The 22,743-nt window shown below is 40.1% G+C and overlaps 2 protein-coding genes across 2 annotated transcripts; one reads left to right on the forward strand and one right to left on the reverse strand.

Annotated features, from left to right (window-relative positions):
* Positions 1-6,572: 6,572 nt before the first annotated feature.
* Positions 6,573-10,647, reverse strand: LOC137299093 (uncharacterized). The gene is made up of 5 exons (XM_067831592.1): positions 10,498-10,647; positions 9,686-9,799; positions 7,703-7,784; positions 7,104-7,265; positions 6,573-6,738 (listed from the first exon to the last, which is right to left on the reverse strand). Exons 1-5 carry the CDS (start codon positions 10,624-10,626, stop codon positions 6,653-6,655), a joined length of 573 nt encoding a protein of 190 aa, XP_067687693.1. The 5' UTR covers positions 10,627-10,647; the 3' UTR covers positions 6,573-6,652.
* A 4,457-nt stretch (positions 10,648-15,104) lies between these two features.
* On the forward strand, positions 15,105-21,329 carry LOC137298973 (uncharacterized). Its single transcript, XM_067831401.1, has 5 exons — positions 15,105-15,313; positions 19,338-19,445; positions 19,752-19,833; positions 20,611-20,772; positions 21,166-21,329. Exons 1-5 carry the CDS (start codon positions 15,185-15,187, stop codon positions 21,246-21,248), a joined length of 564 nt encoding a protein of 187 aa, XP_067687502.1. The 5' UTR covers positions 15,105-15,184; the 3' UTR covers positions 21,249-21,329.
* The last annotated feature ends 1,414 nt before the right edge of the window (positions 21,330-22,743 follow it).

Consider the following 22,743-nt stretch of genomic DNA (forward strand, 5'->3'; position numbering starts at 1 on the left):
GTTAGACGTCAGACGTTGGGTGGAATGGTGATGATCAACTAGCCGCAGGTTTTATAGGCACTTGTTACGTTTCGGCGACTGTATACACCCTTATCTGATGAAATCGGAAACAACATTCACGTCAATCAATGTTAATAGATAGCGTTTCAGTGTAACTTCAGATCCTAAAACTCTGCGGAAAGTGAAAGATTAGTGAAATATTCAAACATATGTAAAAAGTCAGATGTATGTCACTGCAAGTGCAACAACATGGCCAACAAAAATGTGTTCCTCATTACAAACACATGACAATATTTGTTCGAGCAAACAGGTCATATTAAGCTTATCTGTTCTCCATGGGATTATGGCTTGACGTTTGCGGCGATTCAGTGCATATTTCGCAATAAGAAGCGCCTTTCGAAACATGGAACGGTATGTGTGTCCTTTCGACCACATTGTACCTGAGGTCAAATGAACTTAATCATCCGCACATCCATCTGGTGCTACACGGCTGAGAGAATGACTGTTGAACATACATAGGCCATTCTTGTTCAATAGTCAACTTACTCTGTTCCACACTGTTCCAACACAATGAGGTCTGTTTGAATATGGGACAGATCTGTTGAAAAGCATCAAGCTGGGTATATTTCAATTGTAAATTTAAAACTGCACACTGCATATGAGTGAGTTATGCGTCTTATCTTTTTAATTCAATATTGATTTGTCAGTCCAAATTGAAGACAGTTTTGTTGCTACAGATACATCTGTTACTTCTGCCTACATCAAACGAACGTGTCTCATGGTTAGAACAAGAAAATACTTTTGTTTTGTTTTTTGTCATCTATCACAAGCATTTTCTGGGAATATAACGCCCAATAAACGCCTTGATTTTCCGACGATAACGATTCCACTTGAGAGAAAAGGCAACAGACGGTAAAATGATATAAGTAGAACCCTGATAATGATGACACCTGAAGATAACGGTAAAGAGGTAAACACATTCTTTCCATAGTTTGGGTGTCGACCCTTTGGCTGACCTTTCTTCTGCCACCTGGCAGGGCTCAGCTTGGACAGACCACATGATGGCCATACGAAGTCGCATTATTAGACGGTGGCAAACTGACACCAGTCACGTGGAATATTGTTGAGTGCAACAACAAACAAACAAACAAACAAATTTCGCAATATTTTGTCACAGTTTTCAACATACGAAGCTCCGGGACACTACATGTATATTTATCTACCCATCATGTTAACACTTTCATTTGGTTAATGACACTCTAACAAGTTTCCGTGTCAATCCTCCCAGGTGGGTGACAACTGGAAAAAAGTATTACCAGCCGTCTCATTCCTGACCAACTCGTCTTACTCCGAGACAAGCCGAATAGCGACTCGTGCCCCGATGGAAGGATTTCATATTGGCGTATGAACATCAGCGCAACATCAAGCAAGAACGATAACCCAACTCCAACAGTGAGAAACATGGTGTCCAGATGGAAGGATTTCATATTGGCGTATGAACATCAGCGCAACTTTAAGCAAGAACAATAGCCCAACTCCAACAGTGAGAAACATGGTGCCCAGATGGAAGGATTTCATATTGGCGTATGAACATCTGCGCAACTTCAAGCAAGAACGATAACCCAACTCCAACAGTGAGAAACATGGTGCCCAGATGGAAGGATTTCATATTGGCGTATGAACATCAGCGCAACTTCAAGCAAGAACGATAACCCAACTCCAACAGTGAGAAACATGGTGCCCAGATGGAAGGATTTCATATTGGCGTATGAACATCAGCGAAACTTTAAGCAAGAACGATAACCCAACTCCAACAGTGAGAAACATGGTGCCCAGATGGAAGGATTTCATATTGGCGTATGAACATCAGCGCAACATCAAGCAAGTATAATACCCAACTGCAACAGCGAGAAACATGGTGCCCAGATGGAAAGGATTCATATTGGCGTATGAACATCAGCTCAACTTTAAGCAAGAACAATAGCCCAACTCCAACAGTGAGAAACATGGTGCATAGATGGGAGGATTTCATATTGGTGTATGAACATCAGCGCAACTTTAAGCAAGAACAATAGCCCAACTCCAACAGTGAGAAACATGGTGCCCAGATGGAAAGGCTTCATATTGGCGTATGAACATCAGCGCAACTTGATAACAGCGCAACAGTGATAAACAGAAGCACTCGAGAATTGCTGCTTTAACAACCCAAAAGATCTTAACCTGTTAAACATACCAAATGAATGATGGTTTATTGAATAAACGGTCTTATGTATGTTTTACTAGCTGTTCACTTTAGATTCCCAAATACCGTTTAATGAAAACACAAAAATACTTTAACATATATTTCGAAAAGGAGAATTTGAGGAGAATCCTATTAGGACTTGATGTCCGTAATGTCAACCAGTTCTCTGAACTTGCATCTAATCTTGCTGTCAATGACCGGTTGGAATTTATGATGAATACGCTCACAAAATATGAAGGACTCAAGAAAGTAAAGTATGTCCAATAAAGTGAAATTTGATTGAGTTTTAAGTTGATTAGTTATATATTTAAGCTTTGCAACTCAAAACGATGTGTTACTGCAATGCTACTAAATGTCGGAAGCGCACATAGAATCTCCAAACATGCCCGGAAATTTCCTCAGAAGACACTAAATTGAAAATAGTTGAGTCTGTAATGTAAACAAACGCACGGGCGTGCATTTGAATCTCTCACCGTCCGTAGCATTATCCTTTTTGAAACAGCAAATGAGGAAACACCATTCCATTAGATATCTTCTTCGTATTTCAATATGACAGTATCTATTTTCCACGATTTTCTTCGGGATGATCTTTGTCAAAGCACAAGCATCAAGATGGGGACGAGTCTTCTTGGATTGCTAATATTGCTAAGTGCAGCGTTAAACAACAAGCAAACAGACAAATTATGCAAACTGATGCAATATTAGCTCCAGGACACAACATATACATTTATCTTACCTTCAAGTAAAATACTTTAATTGGTCTGTGAAGCTGTAACAAGTTTCCGTTTCAACCCTCCCAGGAGAATATGCACGCTTAAAAGGCTTACCATGGGAAAAAGTGAAACCTCTGCAGCAGTTCTGTGAATAATGTCTCACGAAAAGCTCGTATTTTATATGAGCATTATAGTTGGTGATCCGGATCTCCCTTCACGAAGTAGCCTTTACTAGGGTCATATATGGTAAGTCCCATTTTTAACATTGTACTAGGTTTACCATACTGACCACCTCAGTGAAAAGAGGCTCTGACTAACGATAACCAAGAAGGATAACCAGTGTCATTCAAACTCGCTATGATCCCACTTCAACGAGAGTTTGATCAGTTGATACGCCCTAGGATTTGCCATGGAAGAGGAAAACTATTATGGCCAGATAAATGATCTAAACACACATTTAGAACCAATTCGTCCTAAAGTCGTTCCGACGTGGTCAGTTTGCACTCGTTCGCAAAGCTTGAGATTTACGGCTGGATACATAGATGTATATCTACCGTTTATTTGTCATTGGGTAGCGAAACTTTTAACTAATCATTCATAATCAGGTGTCAACGCGGATGACATACTGAGGTCTGTAGAGGTATCTCGGTGGATTATCTTCTACGCCCTCGACGTCCACTAACATTCCAACATGACAACGCCCACCCTCATACCACCAGGGTGACACAAGAAATGTTATGGTCTGGCCAGGTTTTCACCAGATCTCAGTCCTATTTGCAGCGATGAACTGGCGAGACATGTTTACTGACGTCAGACACCGCCAGTCAACGTCGCAGATCTCACACTGGCTTTGCAGCAAGAATTGAGGAACATTCCCAAGGCTCACATTGCTCGGCTCTGTGACTGATTGCCCCATCGTCTCAATGCCTGCGTCAGGATGAATGGAGAACACACAAGATACTGACAGTGTTTAAAGGGTGACCTTGTTTGGCCTTATCTCTACCACTTGCTGATATCCAACTTTATCAAAACCAAAATTATTGCTTATCTTGTCATATTGAAAATGATTGTGTAAGATTGTAAAGCCACTTCTTACCATTACACTTCCACCCGAAAACGACAGTCTGAGTAACGCAACCCGGCGTCTGTAAAACGTTCTCTTGCCTCATGTACACCTCTGGAACAATCAGAGTTGTCAAGATGACACGTGGCCACATCAACAGTGTGCCGATTTAGTCTGAACCTTACATCCAGTCTATACAGAGCTTGACGTGCCTCATTGTGACGTAAAAGTAAAATCGGACATATCGAACACAGAACCGGATGTTGTTCTGCCCCATACGCTGCTGCCACTGACTGGTTTCATGCCAGGAATTGCCAACATTTTATTGTGGTACCATCCGTATGTGCATAAATGGAATATGGTTGTATTATTGACGTGAAGCAGCACGTGGTAGACCGAATCGTTGTGAGTCATGGCTCAAGCCTTTCATTACATGTCGACTGTAAAAAGACGTTACTGTGATTTGATGACTATATCTCTGGACCTTTGTCTTGTTGTAAATTCTGTTGTTAGAAAGTGTTATGTAATATATTGTTTTCAATATTATTCTTATTTGTATCTCACTTTAATACGACCTTATGTTCTGTAACTAAGAATGCATTGGGTATATGCATAAACCCGAGATACGAGTCTCTGTCAAGATTAAATACATGTATATCTAGAACTAACATACGTCATCTGACATTTATGGTCGTGATCGTTTTTGGAACGTTAACACGTCACGACCGTTGCTAAGGTCAAGTAGACAATGTTTGCTTGGAGAGCGGAAAGCCGGTAGTTCAATCCTGTGGTCGTGTCATGGCTAATTACCTCAAATGTGGTACTGCCTGTTGCATTCCACAAATCGTTTACTCGGTAAATATCTGACTTGTTCAGATTATTCGGAGACAGAGATGTAACTTTATCCATGGTCACCGTTGTTAGTTACAAATTATAGATGGATATATATCCCCCTCTATTTACTTGTTAGCAGACTTTTTCGTTGATCCACGGTATGGATGATTCTGAGAAGAGGAGGTTCATTTTAGAGTATTATAACAAGGACATCAGATCAGCTTAAGTGATTTCAAGTAGAACAGGCACCGCTTTGTCCACTGGTCATCGTGTTTTGAAAACTATTGCAAATGGATATGGCATTGAGCACTAGGGAGGCCCACAAAATTGACTGTCGGTGACTGTCTTTGAATATGGAGTTATGTTCTGCTAATGCGCGCGCACGCACACACACTCACACACACATACACACACACACACACACACACACACACGCACGCACTTACAGAGAGGAAGAGAGAGAGAGAGAGAGGCTAGCGGGACATTTATTGGCCTTTATGCATCGGGAGTGCTTGGATCTCTACCGGCCTCACATTTCCAATGGCACTGAGACAGACAATGTGCATTATACAATCAGAACAAATTGAGAATTGAATCTAAGTACTCTTCAGCTTGGATCATGTTGTTGCCGTTCCAGTGGATCATATCCTATTAACATGTTTCTTTCTGTTTGGCTGTACACTGTGAATAATGCCTCACTGTAAGCTCACATTCATGTTTCCACATAAAACCATTGTTAACCGAGAAAGACAAACACTGTCATTCGAACTCGGCACAATCCCCAGTCATTTGAACTCGGCACAATCCCCAGTCATTCGAATATTTTAACAATTTTTACGCCCTTCATTTGCAACAGAAAGGGAATTTTTAGGGTCAGTTTATCGTCCTCAATACACATTTAGGACCAATTCATCTCAGAATCGTTCTGGCTTGATCAGTTTGAACTCGGTCGTTATGTTTGAGATTTACGACTGAATACATATGTGTATATCTACCGTGGATAGTCACTGTGCAGTAAAAGCTTTAACTTGCCAATCATAATTAGATGTTTTGCCACACCAAACACGAATGTCTTAATGCCACAGATCACAATATTCAAGCTATATATTGTCCACTGTGATGACTTGATATTCCTGCTGACACACTACAGACATTATGTGATGACGATAATCCATACGTCCTTTTCCGTTCTCGGTTTTAACAACACAAGCTACAGAAATGTGTGAAATAGGACGCCATATATTCCAAATGCATGGCATTGCCCTTCACATGGAGAGTCGACTCAGTTGTGCTATTGCTATTGAATAATTCAAAATGTTTGCAAACAAAAGTTGCCTGTCTTGTCCCATGCGCCACAATCCAAAGGAAATGTAAGTCAGTTGTCCACCTTAAAGCATGGGAACATATATATCAAATGAAAAATATAGAACAGCATCGGGCATACTTTGTTGCCGTGTTCTTCGTGTTACAAAAACTAAAAGACGCCACACTCATGATAGAAAAGATGCTTTTGTGTGCTTGTGCGTGCGTCCATACACGCACGCACGCACACACACACACACACACACACACGCACACACACACACACACACACACACACACACACACACACACACACACACACACATACATACATACATACATACATGATGCATGCTACTGCAAGAAGGGGCAGAGCCTCCTGTGATTTTGTGCTTGTAATTAAAAACAGAACCTGCCATAATTTTAAATAGTTTTTATGGATTTCTATTATTTGTATATTTCGTGAAGTTCAACAGACAAGATGAAGTGCTGCTGCCCTTATTGACAAGAGATGGGGACGTCAAAAGCATCTGGATCCGTGATGCCTGTTTTAAATCCATTGAAGTATAGTTCCGTATCTGTAGCTGTTTAAAAGCAGAATGTTTCATAATAATTGCAATGCATGTTGTGCAGAGAATAATTTAATGCCAAACAAGTCCATTCTATATGGTAACACAGATTTTAAAGATACCTGATTTTGATTGCTTAAACGATTTTGATATTTTGATTTTGCGACATTTATGGTTTGATATTTCCATTACCGTGATGGCTAATATTTATTGCAGTCTATGGTAAATCTACTGTTAACCTCATTTTATACTGAAAACGCAGATTGCTTTTCCCTCTCGAAGCAACACAAAGGCAATGTTTCATTCCTTAGAGATCGAAATCGGGACATTACCTCCTGGACGTCTGCGCCCAAGTCGATCTTTGTAAAGGATCTACTCACGACTATCTGCTGGGTTGGTGATTCCCAAGTAGGTTAAAACACAGTCAGGATCGGTGACGCTCATGGTTATGTTGATGGAGTCTTTGACAACCACCCAGTTGTTGGATTTCATCCCACTTGCTTGAATGCCGATGTAGCTTGAGCCAATGTCTTCACTGTCGTCTACGCAGAAATAAGCATTTACAATTGATAGAGGACAATTCTGTAATGACACTAACGATGTCGATAGTCTACCTTTTAATCCGTCTAAACAAAGACCTCACAACATTTGCCAAGAGTGCACACAACGCGTAACTGATACTGCTGAAAGGAACGCGAGATAATAAGACGTGCTAGCTTGCATAATACTGCAGGTTTTGCCCGAGACTTTAGTTGATCAGAATCAGTATCGAAACGTTGTGCTAGCGCAATAGATGACGTTGTTATTAATGGCTTTTCATTGTACTTCCCAACTTATAAAATGCCCCTCAAAGAAATATATGACTTTGTTTAAAAAGAAAATATTTAAAATCCGACTTTTGGTCTTGTGTTTATGGGAACGAGACTACACAAAACAATTCTGAAAATTTCATGATCTCTTTCCACCCTGACGGACGTACTCGGGATGCACTTTGGCAGAAGCACGTCTGTTGGCACGTCCTTGGTGCATGTTCCATTGCCCGTGATAGTGTAGCGTGCATTCTGCAAAATCCAAATATATACTCACAAGCAAAAGTAACGCAAGTCAAGTATGACGAATATATGCCTGTAATTGTTTATAGTAAATACAAGAAATACAAACAGGTTCAGATAGATAAAACCTGAGCGAAGACCTGAGACTGATGACATTATTATGTTTTCGAAAGGTGTAGGGGTTGACCAAAACTGATCTCGCTGGTGTTGACTGGAAATGTGTCGATCTTGTCTAGGGGTGGTGATCCATGGACGACTGCTCCGAGGACGGTCATCTATGGTCTCTGTAGTCGTGTATCCATGCTGGAGACGGTAGATCGTTATGTTTATGTCGAAATGACTGGATACATTTTGGAGAAACACTCCAGCTTCCGATAGCCTGGTTTCTTTCAGTCTGACTTAAACGTGGCATTGTTCAGCAAATGGAGGTGACAGTTCCTGCATGTTCGATTTCACAAGGCGTGTGCATGATTCCTCATGTTCATTGGTATGCTGCATTTTGGTGATTCCTTCTTATGATGTGTTTTACTCTTTCCTTCCTAAACGCAACATATTTTTTCATAACACCACCAGGCTTCAATATATGTCAAAAACTCATATCACTTTAGGGTTCAGACTTTGTTTCCTGTTTAGATGAGAGAAAAAGCACTTGCGTTTCTTATGCGTGTGAGTATACATAAAAAGGTCCTGCAGTGTGTACTGCATGCAGCACGTATGTAACACGTCGAAGTTGAAGTGAGGAGAGGTGAGGTGAGGTGAGATGGGGTGATGTTTAGTCTCACAGTGAAATATATTTCGCTCATGAGACGACGTGCAGGCATGTGTATGTGTGGCTGTTAGTACTAATCCCGACTTGCGCTAGTTTTATAGTGCTAGCCTACTGACATACTATGCCGCAGTTAAGCATAAATATCCCACTCAGACACATTATACTGACACATTATACTGACACATTATACTGACTCTGAGCCGACCAGTATTTGTTGTACTCATTCATGCCGTGCGCCAATCAGCGACCAGCAGGTATCAATATTTTAACGTCTTTTGGTATGACGCGGTCGAGAATCGAACCCGCCCTCCAGGAGGGCACTCTAACCGTTACACCACGGATGCGGTGTAACACATAGGTGCATACATCAATTACCTGTATGTAACACGCAGAACCATACCTTAATTATCTGTATGATATACGTAGAGTCATACTTTAATTAATTTTATGTAACAAGCAGAACCTTACTTCAATTACCTGCTTATGCGTGTTGCACACCAAACCATACGTCAGTTATCTGTGTGTAACACGTAAAACCACACCTCAATTACCAGGAGGAGCTATCTCAGTTACCTGCATGTTACATACCAAACCATACCCCAGTTGCCTGCTGGTAACACGGAGAACCGTGCTTCAATTACCTAAGCGTAAATAAGACATAGAACCGTATCTGAAATACCTGTATACAACACGTAGATTTACACCTCAATTGGATGTGTGTAACGCGTAGGACCACATGACAATTACATATGTGTACAAAGTACGATCATTCCCAGATGAGCAGGAATTACCAGAGGAAACCCAGCTTTAATGAAGGTATCCGGTTGAACCATACCCAGATAATCTGTTCACAGAAAGGTGACGTTAGTTGAGGTGAGGAGAGGTGAGATCACTGATGCAAGTGCAGCAACTTGTCGACACTTCTGTATATATCGCTGCCTGCTATCAGGATATTTACAACAAATACCATATTTAAACGTTTTTTGTATAATTAATGCGGGAATCGAAACTCGACTTCCCCCGCTGGACAAACGTTCTGTTCACAAGACAAAGAGCGCTAGTTAACGGTTGAATCATGTCTCAATGAATACTAGCTGTGGAACTGGTGACTGGTTTCCAATCTACAAATGAATGGTGCTACCTGTAGATAGGCCGTGACAATCTTGGTTGACTTCTGAGTTACCGGTGTTCCATACACGGTGTACTGGATGGCAGTAGCTGCTTTGTCATAGTCGTAGTAGAAGTCAGCATTTATCTAAAATATATAATATACAAGACCAATGATTTTGCAGACAATGTTTTTCAATGTTGGGGAAGGGAGATTTTCAATGTGAACATTTAGAGCAGGTATTTTCCAGATATTATTGTAATGATTCTTCATGTATTGGTACCTTGTATGATCCTGGAATTCTGTATTGTATGCACAGAGAACTGGAGAGCAGGTTAAGTCACATGTTTACTGACCAACAAGCATGGTACAAGTAGTGCCATATACCTACACCAGGAATGGTACTGACCAAAGGGGGTAGTGAGGGGGCTGGCAATATAGTCCATATATTACAATTATTACTTTCGTTTTCTTTTGGATTTGAAAATATCTGAAAGGTATTGAAATATAACTACTTTTGACATATTATGAGGGATACTACAACTACTACTACTACTACTACTACTACTACTACTACTACTACTACTACTACTACTACTACTACTACTATTACTACTACTACTGCGTAGATCGTTGCTCACTGAACTCAATTATTTACAGACAGACAGCCGGGTTGTCATATTACTAAGTGCAGCGTTAGAAAACAAGCGAATTTCTTCCACTATTATTGCTATTTTTGGGTCCTCGAGTCCACCGTTGAGGTTACACTATCTCTTATGTTTACATAAAATAAAATTTATTGTCACAAACATGTCGCTGCGATAAAAGCGATATTTTATACTTACGTTATTTCCTTGGTAGGGTCCGCGAGGGTCAAACACTTTGGCTGACCAAGCGGTTTGCATACAGCAAGGTGTAGGTTGACCCTTAACAGCCGCTAGGCAGGACAGCGTGACCAGAAGCAGCAACACCATGTTTGACGACAGACTTTTCAATGGAATGGTGGTGATCCACTGACCGCCAGTTTTATTAGCAGTGGATACGTTTCGGCGACTGTATACATCCTTATATGATGAAATTAGGAACAGTGTTCTATCCAACCAATGTGAATAGATACCGTTTCACTGTCACGTTAGTTCACAGAACTGTGTGGAAAGTGCAACATATTGAAATCTGTGGACGTGTGAAAACCTTCAGAAGAATGTCACCTCAGATTAAACAGTGCAGCCAACATATATCAGTTCTTCATTGCAAACACATGACATGATTTGTTCGAGCAAACGGACCATATTAAGCTTATCATTTTCTACGGTTTTATTCGTGTACATCGATTTAGTGCAGATTTCGCAATAAGACACAACCTTGCGAAACTGAGGTAAGTCTGTCCTTTGGATGATATTGTTTTTAAGAGGTCAAGGAAATTTGATAATATCCTTACATAATCTGTCTCTCTCCCAGAAGGAGACACGGTTTCACGATCCACCCTTAGTACATTCATTATGTATTTCCATAGGCGGTTCCAGAGATGCTTATTGAATGACCACTGAAAACGGGTGAAAATGAAGTGTGCGCTCCGTCTTTCTCAAGAGTGTGCACCAGCCCGCCCAACCCCAACCCCAACCCCCTTTCTCCAAAAGCTGTATCCGGCTCTGATTTTGCATTGCTTCAATTGTGCAGGGTTACACGTGTGGATATCACGAACGTATCAGTATTGAGCCATTATTATTAGACACTGTCCATGATGTACATTTTTCTGGGCAGGTGTTCTAAAATCAGAGTCGACGGCCACGATTAGTATCTGTCCCCTATGCATTCTAATGTCAGCTGACCACCACATACCGTTACACTTTCATCCTGAAACCGACGATGCATGGGAACGCTACCGACGCTGATAGGTTCTCCGGGACTCCACAGTTGTCAATATGAAATCAGGATTCACAAAGTCGCAAATGCTCACAGCCAATTCGTTTTTTGAAACGACTGGTTATTGAAGATTAACATCAGTTGCCCACGCATTCTAACTTCAACTGACCATTATGAATTGTGTTCTATGATAGATTGTAAAGCTACTTCTTACCATTACACTTCCACCCCGAAAACGACGGCTTGAGTAACGCAACCATCTGTAAAAAGTTCCTCAGCACCTCTTGCCTCATGTACACCTCTTGCACGATCGGAGTTGTCAAGATGACGCCTGGACTCACCATGGTCACCATTGTCCTTATTTAGTGTAGCATTCTGAAGCTTATATCCTCTGTACATAGAGCTCGGCACGTCTGACGGTGATTACACGATGCCATTTAGAAAGTGGTCCGATGCAACATATGTCATATTTGGGACTTCACTTGCTCAGTAAAGTACAAATTCTAATACTTTTGGGTTGAGTCCCATCCGGGATTCGAACGCGCACCCTCAGACTTTGTGTGCTGGCGATTAGGTGCCTGACTCTGAGGGTGCGGGTTCGAATCCCGGATGGGACTCAACCAAAAAAGTACTAGAATTTGTACTTTACTGAGACAGTGAAATCCCAAATATGATATATGATGCCTGACGGTGACGTAAAGGTAAAAGTGGAAGTATATCTGGACGCCGGGCCTGATGTTGTTCAGCTCCATAAAGTTCGGTCACTGACTGGTTTCAAATCAGGATTTGCCAACAAGCTATTGTGGAATAATACGTGTATGTACCAATCGAATATGGTTGTCTTGTTGACGTGAAGTCACAAGTGGTAGATCGTTGTACGTCATTAGATATCGACGTCAAAAAGACGTTATTGTGGTCTGATGGTCTGTTGTTATGGTAGGATCCGTCTATGCATCAATCAAATATGGTTGTCTTGTTGACGTGATGTCACATGTGGCAGACCGGATTGTTGCAAGGAGTGAAGTCGTTCAGAAGATATCGGCTTCAAAGAGACATCATTGTGATTTTGTGGACATGTTTTTGGGTAACTTCGTCTTGTGCCATTCCTGTTTGTCCGAAGTTCAATTTCAACACGTATTATTCACGGGTAAACGAAAGTACCCTTCTAACCATATGTTCAAGTAACGATAATGCCGTCTCATTCAGAACCTATGTCTCTGAGCATCATGCTCCCAAGAAACACGAACGCAATCACATGTGTCCTTCAAGGACATTCAGTTTCCTGTTTCGTGTTATGTGACTGTTCACTGTTATATGACTTTGTCTTGCGCCATTCTCGTTTTATCGAAGCTGATTTTCAGCAAGTACTGTTCACAGCTAAACACAATGCCCTACTAACTAACCACCTGTTACCTCAACAATCATGCATTGTGTGTTGTCACACATAGAACCTATGTCTCTGTGCATCGTGCCAGAAACACCAACGCATTCACGTGTGTTCTTTGAGGACGTTTAGTTTCCTGTTTCGTGTTATATGTATGTTTATAGTTTATTTCACTGCATGTATTTTCCCGATAAACATCGACTTGATCTATTTACATACAGTTGTTTATAGCTTGGGCTGAAGTTTCATACTAAAATTATGCTTCTCTAGAATGACTAGACATTAATAGTGTATGTTTTAAGTTCTGTTGTTAGAAATTCCCATCTAATACTTTTGCCATATCTCAGTTTAATGCGACCTTGTGATCTGCGGTCTAGATAGCGTTGGGTATGTGCATAAACGCGAGAATCTATCTCTGTCAAGATTAAATACATGTTTATCTAGAACTAAAATACATTATCTGACATTTATAGTCGTGGTCGTTTATGGAACTGTTCCGATAATCTATCGAATGCTGAAAGTTGCTAAGGTCTAGGAGATAGTGTGTCGAAAGATTAGTAGTTCGATCCTCTGGTCGTGTCATGCCAAATTACGTCAAAGGCGTTGCTGCCTGCGGCATTTCACAAATTGGTGGGTTTTTTCGTGAACTAACTGCTTATATTGGTGACAAATTAGGGATCGAGGTGTTTCTTCAAACGTGGAGACGGTCCTAACTGTATATGTAGTAGCCATGGAACATGGATCGTGTTTTTCCCTGCAGTGTGTCATGCCATACAAAGTTGAAAAGATGACAAAAATGAACATGTCTCTTATCAGCCTTAAACTGCAAGTATGGAGGGAAATCTTGATTTTGTCATCAAATCAATATGGTGCAAATTCCATTTGTATCAAACAGTTTCTGTGCATATAACGTATATACGCACAGGACCACACTAACGCTGATCTCATGCAGACGCGGTGAAAAACTGACACCAGCCACGTCGTTCATCTTTGCGACTATTTACATCTCTTCGGGGATTTAAGACATAAAACAGCAACGTTCATTTCTGTCAACTTTGTTGGGGGTTTTTCAAACTTGTATGGCACGACACATTGCATGGAAAAGCTCAATCTATGTTCAATTACTAACCAGGGTGACCATACGTACATAACAACAGGTTGGCAAGTTCTGGCATGAAACCAGTCAGTGTCAGTAGCTTATGGAGAACAACATCCGACTCGGAGCCCAGACATACTTCCGGTTTTACTTCTACGTCACCGTCAGTCACGCTGAGCTCTGTCTACACAGGATGTAAGGTTCAGAATACTAGACTGTGCCCGCGCTTGACAAGTTGTGGTGTCATACTGACAACTCTGATCGTGCAAGAGGGTACATGCGGCAAGTGGTATAGAACGTTTTACAGACTGCTGCATCATTAAGCACCATCGTTTCAGTGTGTAAGTGTAATGGTAAGAGGTGGCTTTACAATAGAGAACATAACTCATGATGGTAAGTTGAAATTAGAATGCGTGGGCTAATGATGTCAATCTTCAACAATAAATCCGTCAATAAACAAGGAAAACCACGTTCTGTTTGTAGTGAACTTCTTTGTTACATTGACTGTTTCCGGTGTTGAGATAAGGTGATGGAAGAAGCTGACTATCCATAGAACCTCATAGGTTCTATGGATAGTTTTTCTTCATCTTTATAACTTCTAAAATGCCTCTCAAAGATGTCAGTAAACATGTGGCTGCGCCAGTGTGCGAAACATTGACCGTCGCGCTTGATTTCAGAAGATGCACAAATAAAAGCATATTAAGAACGATGTCCAAAGATAGTGTCTCAGTAATGACCAGTTCGAGATGCCCACGCGTAACCTCTATCTGTAATAAAAAGGCGAAACAGAAGCAATGTCGTCCAAAGGGCAGACGCACCTCAGCAAGTCTCATCTTTCACAATGTAGATTCTTATTGCGAAATATGCACTGAATCGCAAGGAACGTGAAAACATAATGCCGCAGAGAACAGATAAGCTTAAAGTGGTCCGTTTGCTCGCACAAATATTGCCGTGTGTTTGAAATGAGGAACCGTTATGTGTTGGCGGCACTGTCTAACTGACGTGGCATACATCTGAAGTTTTACAATATGTTTCACTCTCCTCACAGTTCTGTCACTTATCGAGACACTGAAATCTGTTAACACTGAGTAGCAGATAAGGATGTATACAGTCGCCGAAACGTAGCCAATGCCTTTAACACTGGCGGGCAGTTGATCACCACCATTCCATCCAACGTCTGACGTCCATCATGCTGCTGCTGCTTCTGATCACTCTGTCCTGCCTGGCGGTCGTCAAGGCTCAACCTACACCTTGCTGCATGGTAAACGCTTGGTCGGCCAAAGTGCTTGATGTTCGCGCTCCCTACCAAGGAAATAACGTAAGTACAAAATATCACGTTCACCATAGACAGTGAGTGACATTGGCGATAGTTCAGCCACATCGTGACAAAACAAGTAATTGGTATACATAGTGATTAATGGTAAATTATGAAATCCCCGTCAACGAAGGACAGTAAACTAACTAGATTACCACAGAAATGAATTTAAAACTAAACTTGTAATTAACTCAAAACAGTTTACAACAGGTGGCATTGCAATATGAAAATAGGTTATAGACTGAAGGTAGATCGCCTTACTGGGGACTATGGGCACTTACCGTTACATTTGCTTCCTGCATGGACCCTAGTTGGATTCATACCATCCAAATTTAGATATTCTAGCCACGAATCAAAATAAAATATATGCTTCGATTTAAAATGATACTATAAATACTGGTATACATTGGATGTACGTGCCCTCACAGGAGGACAATAATTTTAACAATCGCAGTTATTAATCTATCAATTATAAAATATTTGTCTATTTACAAACCATATATCAATATTTACCCAGGGTGACCTACTTCTTCTGTATATAACATCACGGATGTAAGTTCTGATGCTTGCTTTGTAATTAGATTATGGGTTAAGAAGTGGGGGCCACAGATTTGTTGAGTGCTGCAGCAAAATCGGTCATTATGTTCCCTGACGTAACCAACAGAGGACGATGTTGTATTCGACGCAGCAATAACATTATAAATCTCAATTTCAAAGATTTGTAATAGCCTGGAGACAAAGGAACAAAGGAAGATTATGTATTGTTTATATTTTGGGTGTTTTATATAGAGATAGATAGATAGATAGATAGATAGATAGAGATAGATAGATAGATAGATAGATAGATAGATACATAGATAGATAGATAGATAGATAGATATAGATATAGATAGATAGATAGATGTGTGTGTGTGTGTGTATATATATATATATATATATATATATATATAGTATTCCCAGAAATTATTGAGAATCATGTTGCGTCATGTAACTCATTACGTTTATTAACATCTGGCGTTTTACTTACATAAACATGTTAAAACATCATCCTTTTACAGTCTCAGTCTTGTTTTAGTACTTTGTTAGACCTCCTCGCTCAGCAATGCATGCCTGAATACGCCTAGGCACACTACCCATCAAAGTTTGTAGGTAATCGTGTGACAGGGTATCCCAATATTGGACCACCTCGGCCTTCATATCTTCAATATTTCTCAGTCCCTTTTGATTTATTCTGTCCTTCATGACTCCCCACACATTCTCAATTGGGTTTAGGTCTGGGCTGTAACTGGGCCAGTCTAAAACTTGAACATTTTCGCCCGACAACCACTGTTTTGTGTAGCTCGCAGTGTGTTTTGGGTCATTATCATGCTGGAAAATCCAATCATCTTCATACAATGTTTGTGCTGTCGGAAGGTGACCATTTAGAATGTCAACGTATCTTTCTTTTGTCAAGTTTCCCGTGAAAACACACAATGGCGTCACTCCGCGAGCCGATATGCCACCCCACATGTGAAACTTCGGGCTATGTTTTGGTCGCTGGTAGATAGGTTTGACAGTATCTTTGGTCCAAATTTTCACACAATTAGGGAAATGCCAAACAGAACTTTCATCCGAAAAGAAAACATTATCCCAGTCTTGATTTTCACGAGCCCGACACCAGTTTAAACGTTTTTCCTTTTGTGCATCTTTCATCAACGGCGAGGGAATTCCACGTTTTTTCACCCAATTAAGTCTCTGTAATTCCTGCCTAACTGTTTCATTGCATACCTGAGGACTTCCTCTGCTAATCATTTCATTTCTGATGTTCTCAACACTTTTCAATTTGCCCCTACTCACAATCTGCCCAAGTCTTCGGCGATCCACAACACTGAATTTCCTAGGCCGACCTGCCCCTGCTTTGTGCTCTATCCCGGTTCCTGTTTGAATATTCTTCAAAGTTCTGTATACTGTAGACAGAGGAATACCATGTCTACAAGCTAACACTTTAGCATCAGCCTCACCCCTTTCAAAATCATCTAGAATGAGCTTTCTTTTCTCTCTTGCTGTAAATTATGCCATGTCAACACAGGAAGCCGTCTGCTCAGACAAGGGAGATAACTCTTGACGTAATGAGCTGCCTTCTAAGCCTTCAAGAGTTGTCTCCCTTATTTAGTATGCTTAGTGCATAGTGAAAGCCCTTTTTCCAATCTTAGCATCATTAGCAAAAAAAAAACAAGATTTTATCAATAATTTCTGGGAACACTGTATATATATATAACACGGTCAGTGTTATCTGCAAATCTGTGTCATCTTGCAAATGGTGCCTAATCAATCGAAGAAAGAAGATGGGGAGGAGATTGCCCAGTAGAAATGAAAGGTTTAATTCCAAGAGGTTGTACAAGTGAAAGTTTCTTGTTATATAAATCCTCGTAGACAGCACCGAAGACACAATTAAATGCAATGTTAGATTCGTTAGAATGAAGTTTTGTTGTATATTGTAAAGATAACTTTATACGTCGTTGTGTAAGATATGGCTCATCTGCCGCGACGTAGAGACTGTCAACATGAGAAGCTCTGAACGATTCAAGACAAAGTTTTAGACCTTGGTGGTCGAAAGAATTTAACATTTTAAGGTTGTTGTGACAGGCTCCACCATATAAGCTGAAGCCATGATCAAGTTTGGAGCCAAGGGGTGATCTGTATAAGTGAAGTAGGGTAGTTTGATCCCCTCCCCATTTTGAACTGTAAACAACTTTAAACAAGTCGAATGTCTTCAAGCATTTAGCATTAAGAGATTTAATATGCGGGGAAAACGTCAAGTGAAAGTTAAAAATAAGACTTAGAAACTTGCTCTCTGTTTTGGACTTGGAAATGTTCTAAAACAAACAAAACATTCTAAACACCATATACTTATTTCATTTAGACACAACTACATTTGCTTTTCAATAGTATGCATATTTTTACCGCGACAGCTAATGTTAAAATCATCCACAAAAAGTGATCCATAAAATGAATCATATAAAACCTTTGATAAACGTTTGATCTTGATATTAAATAAAGTCATGGAAAAAATACTGCCTTGTGGGACACCTTGATCCTGATTGTAGTGATCAGACAGGGCAGAACCCATTGTCTGTCAGATAAAAAGTTAACTATGATTTGAAGCAAACGGACTCGCAATCCGAAGCCATGTAAATCTTTTAAAATGAAATATTTCCTCATAGTGTCATAGGCCTTTCAAGATCATAAAAGATAGACACAGCATATTGTTTATTAATCAGAGCGTTTTCAACAAATTATTCCAAACACACTAAGTGATTGACAGTACTTCTGGTTTTTACGAAAACCGCATAGTATATCTGTTATAAGGTTATGTGTTTTCAAGTACAAGTCGACAAATCGATTCTTCATCATGTGTTCCATGGTTTTGCAAACACAGCTAGATAGTGAAATCTGTCTATAGTTTGACGAATGTGTATGATCACGGCCAGGTTTAGGTATTGGTACTACTATAGCATCACGCCATGAAGAAGGAAATGTCCTTGAAGTCCAAATATCATAAAAATATGTAAAGGAGTCTCCAGACAGGATTCTGATAAGTGCGTAAGGAATTGATAGTACATGTTATCAGCTCCTGTAACAGTGTCGTGAGCTTTATCAAGAGCAGTAGTTCATAAATAGAAAATATTTCATTCTAATCGTCCCTATCATCTGAGTTGAAATTTATAGGTTTCTTTTCTTGTTGTTTTTGGAATGCAGGTACATAATTAGACGAGGAAGAATGTTTGGCCACCGTCTAACCAAGTTGAAAAAAAAAGATCTTTTACCGTTTTAACACTGCAAAACGTGCAGGAAAGCTATGCTTAATATCATATATATGTTACTGATATTTTTAACTGAGGGTGTAAGATAATCTATGACGGTAGACGGGTAAATGATTGTTCAGAACATGTATGTCGATATATATATATATATATATATACACACACACACACACACACACACACACACACACACACACACATTTGCCTTGTGTTATATATTTTAGATATATGCTGACTTCTACTACGACTGGATCAACGGAGTAACTGGCATCCAATACACTGTGTATGGATTAACTCAGAAATCAACCAGAATCGTCACGTCGTATCAAAAGGTACAATGGAAATGGTCACCATTTCAATAGTTTGCTGTAATTGAGGTACGTGTGTACGTGCTACATACAGGTAACTAAGGTATGGTTCTCTGTGTTAGATACAATAGGGATATGGTTATATGTGTTACACAAAGGTTATTGAAACGTGGCCGTGGTTAGCAGCCATTCAGGTACCTTCGAGGTACCATGCTGTCAGGTATCGCCCAACCAGAATCCATATGTCAAGGGTTACAACAAATCAGATTCACTGTGGTTTTGTGCACAGCACAGTTTCAATGTTTAAAATATTTGGTTTGTGTTTTGCAGAACGAACGCTACACCATCTTGGCCGATGGAACATGTACCAAAGACGTCCCAAATGACGTCCTCCTGCCAAACTGCATCCCGTGTATGTGACTCAATTGTCAAAAGTGTCTTTGTTTATGTATATTATATATATTTTTATTCCTATGGTCAAAAAGTGCTAAATCCAGGTGTTCGCGAAGAGGTGAGTCTTTCCTAGCTTACCCCTGGCCCTGTGTCAAAGACGTGTCTAGTTCAGAATAAGACGAAATGATGTAGACGATTATTATGTCTTTATTGTTATATCATGTATACGTATCTTATCCCACGTCAAGCATTCATGAAACACATGCAGAGGCAAGTCAGACCTTCAGCTGAAAAAAGTAGATCACAATAATTGGGAATTGTACAAGACCTCATCTAAATAACTGTCGTTTTTTCTCTCATTTCAAACTGAGACACAACTAAAACATATTCAGTGGTCTCTTTCCGTGCAGACGACAGCTTAAACATGCGTTTTGCATGAAGAAAATGCCCCAAACCATATATATATATATGTCATCCTCTTAATACTTCCGATACCATGCAAACGATTTTCTTATTGTCGAATAATTCTGGTGTATATATAGTCACCAGAATTATTCGACAATAAGAAAATCGTTTGCATGGTATCGGAAGTATTAAGAGGATGACATTGTGTTTATAGATCACCTTCTCATAGTTCGGATACCAAGTGTTCCTTAAGAGATTCTATATCTAGCATCCATTGCACACATGAGACGTCAACTGTTCTGTTTCAAAACACGAGCAGGACCTCATCAGAATGACTATCATCTTTTCCCCATCTGAGGCTCACTCATGTTAATGACCTCCTTCTGTGTAGCCAACAGTACAGACCTTGGATCAAGCTACATAGGCGCTGAGGGAAGCGGGCTGAAGTCCGACAACTGGTTTTTAACTATCAGCTCTGTTAACCTGACCATGGGCGTAACCGACTCTGACTGTGTCTTAACCTACTTGGGAATCTTCAATCAGGCAGCAAGTCGTGAGTAGATCCTTTACAAAGGTAGACTTGGATGCAGAAACAGGGGGCCGCTGTCACCTGACTCGACGGTATAAGGTCACTGTGAGACAGTATGTCTACAATCATCTGGTATATCTGATGTTCAGATTTCGATTTCAGAGGAATGAAACATTGCCTTCTTGCTACTTTCGGGACTTAATCAAAGCGAGTTTACAAATAGATTTGCAATAGACTGCAATAAATATCAACCACTATGGTAATGCAAGCAGAAACCCTGAGTTTTGATTGTGTCAGAAATAAGTTTGAGAAACATTGGAATGACCAATCAAAATGGAATATCCTGTTGTTCTGCTTTAAATCACGCTCCGTTCAACGTGGATTGTAACTACTATGAAACATTCTGCTTTTGTTCAGGTCCAGATAGGGAACTCTACTTCAACGGATATGAAATAGGCATCACGGATCCAGATGCTTTCAGCGTCCCCATCAACTGTTAAAATGTAAAGCTGAACTTGTATACCTGATTGTTGTCTGTGTCACTTGTCATGTCTTTAAACCAATAAATACTGTTTGAAGTATGGCAAGTTATCCATTCCAAGCATAACACCACAAGAGGCGCTACCTCTCCAACTGATGACGTCTATTCTATATATCAAAAGTTGACATTGCAATCCACATGTCTAAATTTCACAGTATTATCAAACTTATGTTTTACAACAAAGTGTGCATGTGTGTGTGTTTGGTGTCTTCGCCGGTCTTACAAGGCGACTACATTGCTCAAAAGCAATGGTCGGAGGTTGTTTATGATGCCAAACACTGGAAAAATCGGTCATGTCATGAACAAGTCATAGACATACTCGATGTAACAGTAATGGAGTGCTGCTATTTGTGGTATAAAATGTAGATCTTGAAACAGAGGAGGCCAGTAAGATCGCATCATCTGTTTGCTATGTATATCTATGAATAAATACTCACAGTGACACAAAAAATCTCAATGAGATATCTGACGAGGGACAATTTCACTTTGGGTATGGTCAACTTTCCTTGTCGAGCACCATTTCGGCGTCTACAATTAAGAGGTCTTCAGTTCACAGCTTTGGGGGTTTAAAACAAGTTATGGCATATTTAAGGTGATTTCAAAACATAAAACATCATGTTGAAATGGTGTTTGATCGATTTAAGGCCCCCAAAACGCTTTCAAATGTTTTATGGTAGACGTGTGGAAGACCTGGCGCACCAGTGACAGCAAAGTATGCCACAAGGCATACTCACTTTTTAGTTTGATCTATATGTTACCGTGTTTTAAGATGGACAGTTTACGTGCCTTTGCGTGCATTGTGGCAGGATACAGTCATTTTTTTGCAAACATTTGGTATCATTTATTTACTATTTATGTCAGAGCGGAGGAACATTCTCTTGATGCAGTCGAAAACGTCGAACTGAATCTTTCGTGAGCCACGAACTCGCACATTGTCCTTTTAAACACATTTTGTTGTTTTTGTTTAGTGCAATCGAGAACTAAAAAGAAAGTAAGGATTATGTCATGACATAATATTTATCTAGGAGTGTTCCCACATGTATACCTCATCCCAAGGCAGAGATCGATGGTTATATTGTAGGTTTGCCTATTCGGTTCAGTCGACGTGGAATATTGTAATCTGTGGCGTGAAACATTCTTGTTTGGTTTGCTAAAACATCTCATTACGAATGGCCAGTTAAAAGATGCACAATTCCTGACAAAACCTCTGTGACGGCATTCCGACCTCTTCCAATGCCATGGGAGTCTGCTGCACTTTCAATATATATATATATATAAGTACAAATGTATTATAAATGTAGCGTCTCGGATGTTTGTATGTTGAAAATGGTGACTTATGTTGCGAAATTTTGCGTTCACTTAGTATCTTTGGTGCTTTTGTTGTTTCAACCTTTCCAGTCATACGGAGGCGCTCTGTAAATAATCCAGTTTGTACCAGACCAAGTGAGTATTGA

The sequence above is a fragment of the Haliotis asinina genome, chromosome 10 (assembly GCF_037392515.1).
Source record: "Haliotis asinina isolate JCU_RB_2024 chromosome 10, JCU_Hal_asi_v2, whole genome shotgun sequence".
Classification (NCBI taxonomy): domain Eukaryota; kingdom Metazoa; phylum Mollusca; class Gastropoda; order Lepetellida; family Haliotidae; genus Haliotis; species Haliotis asinina.

Coding starts and splice junctions, on each gene's coding strand:
- LOC137298973 (XM_067831401.1), top strand. CDS start 15,185: ATGCTGCTGCTGCTTCTGATCACTCTGTCCTGCCTGGCGGTCGTCAAG. Junction 15,314..19,337: donor CTCCCTACCAAGGAAATAAC/GTAAGTACAAAA, acceptor TATATATTTTAG/ATATATGCTGACTTCTACTA. Junction 19,446..19,751: donor TCGTCACGTCGTATCAAAAG/GTACAATGGAAA, acceptor TGTGTTTTGCAG/AACGAACGCTACACCATCTT.
- LOC137299093 (XM_067831592.1), bottom strand. CDS start 10,626: ATGGTGTTGCTGCTTCTGGTCACGCTGTCCTGCCTAGCGGCTGTTAAG. Junction 9,800..10,497: donor GACCCTACCAAGGAAATAAC/GTAAGTATAAAA, acceptor TATATATTTTAG/ATAAATGCTGACTTCTACTA. Junction 6,739..7,103: donor CACCAACCCAGCAGATAGTC/GTGAGTAGATCC, acceptor GCTTTTAAACAG/CTACAGATACGGAACTATAC.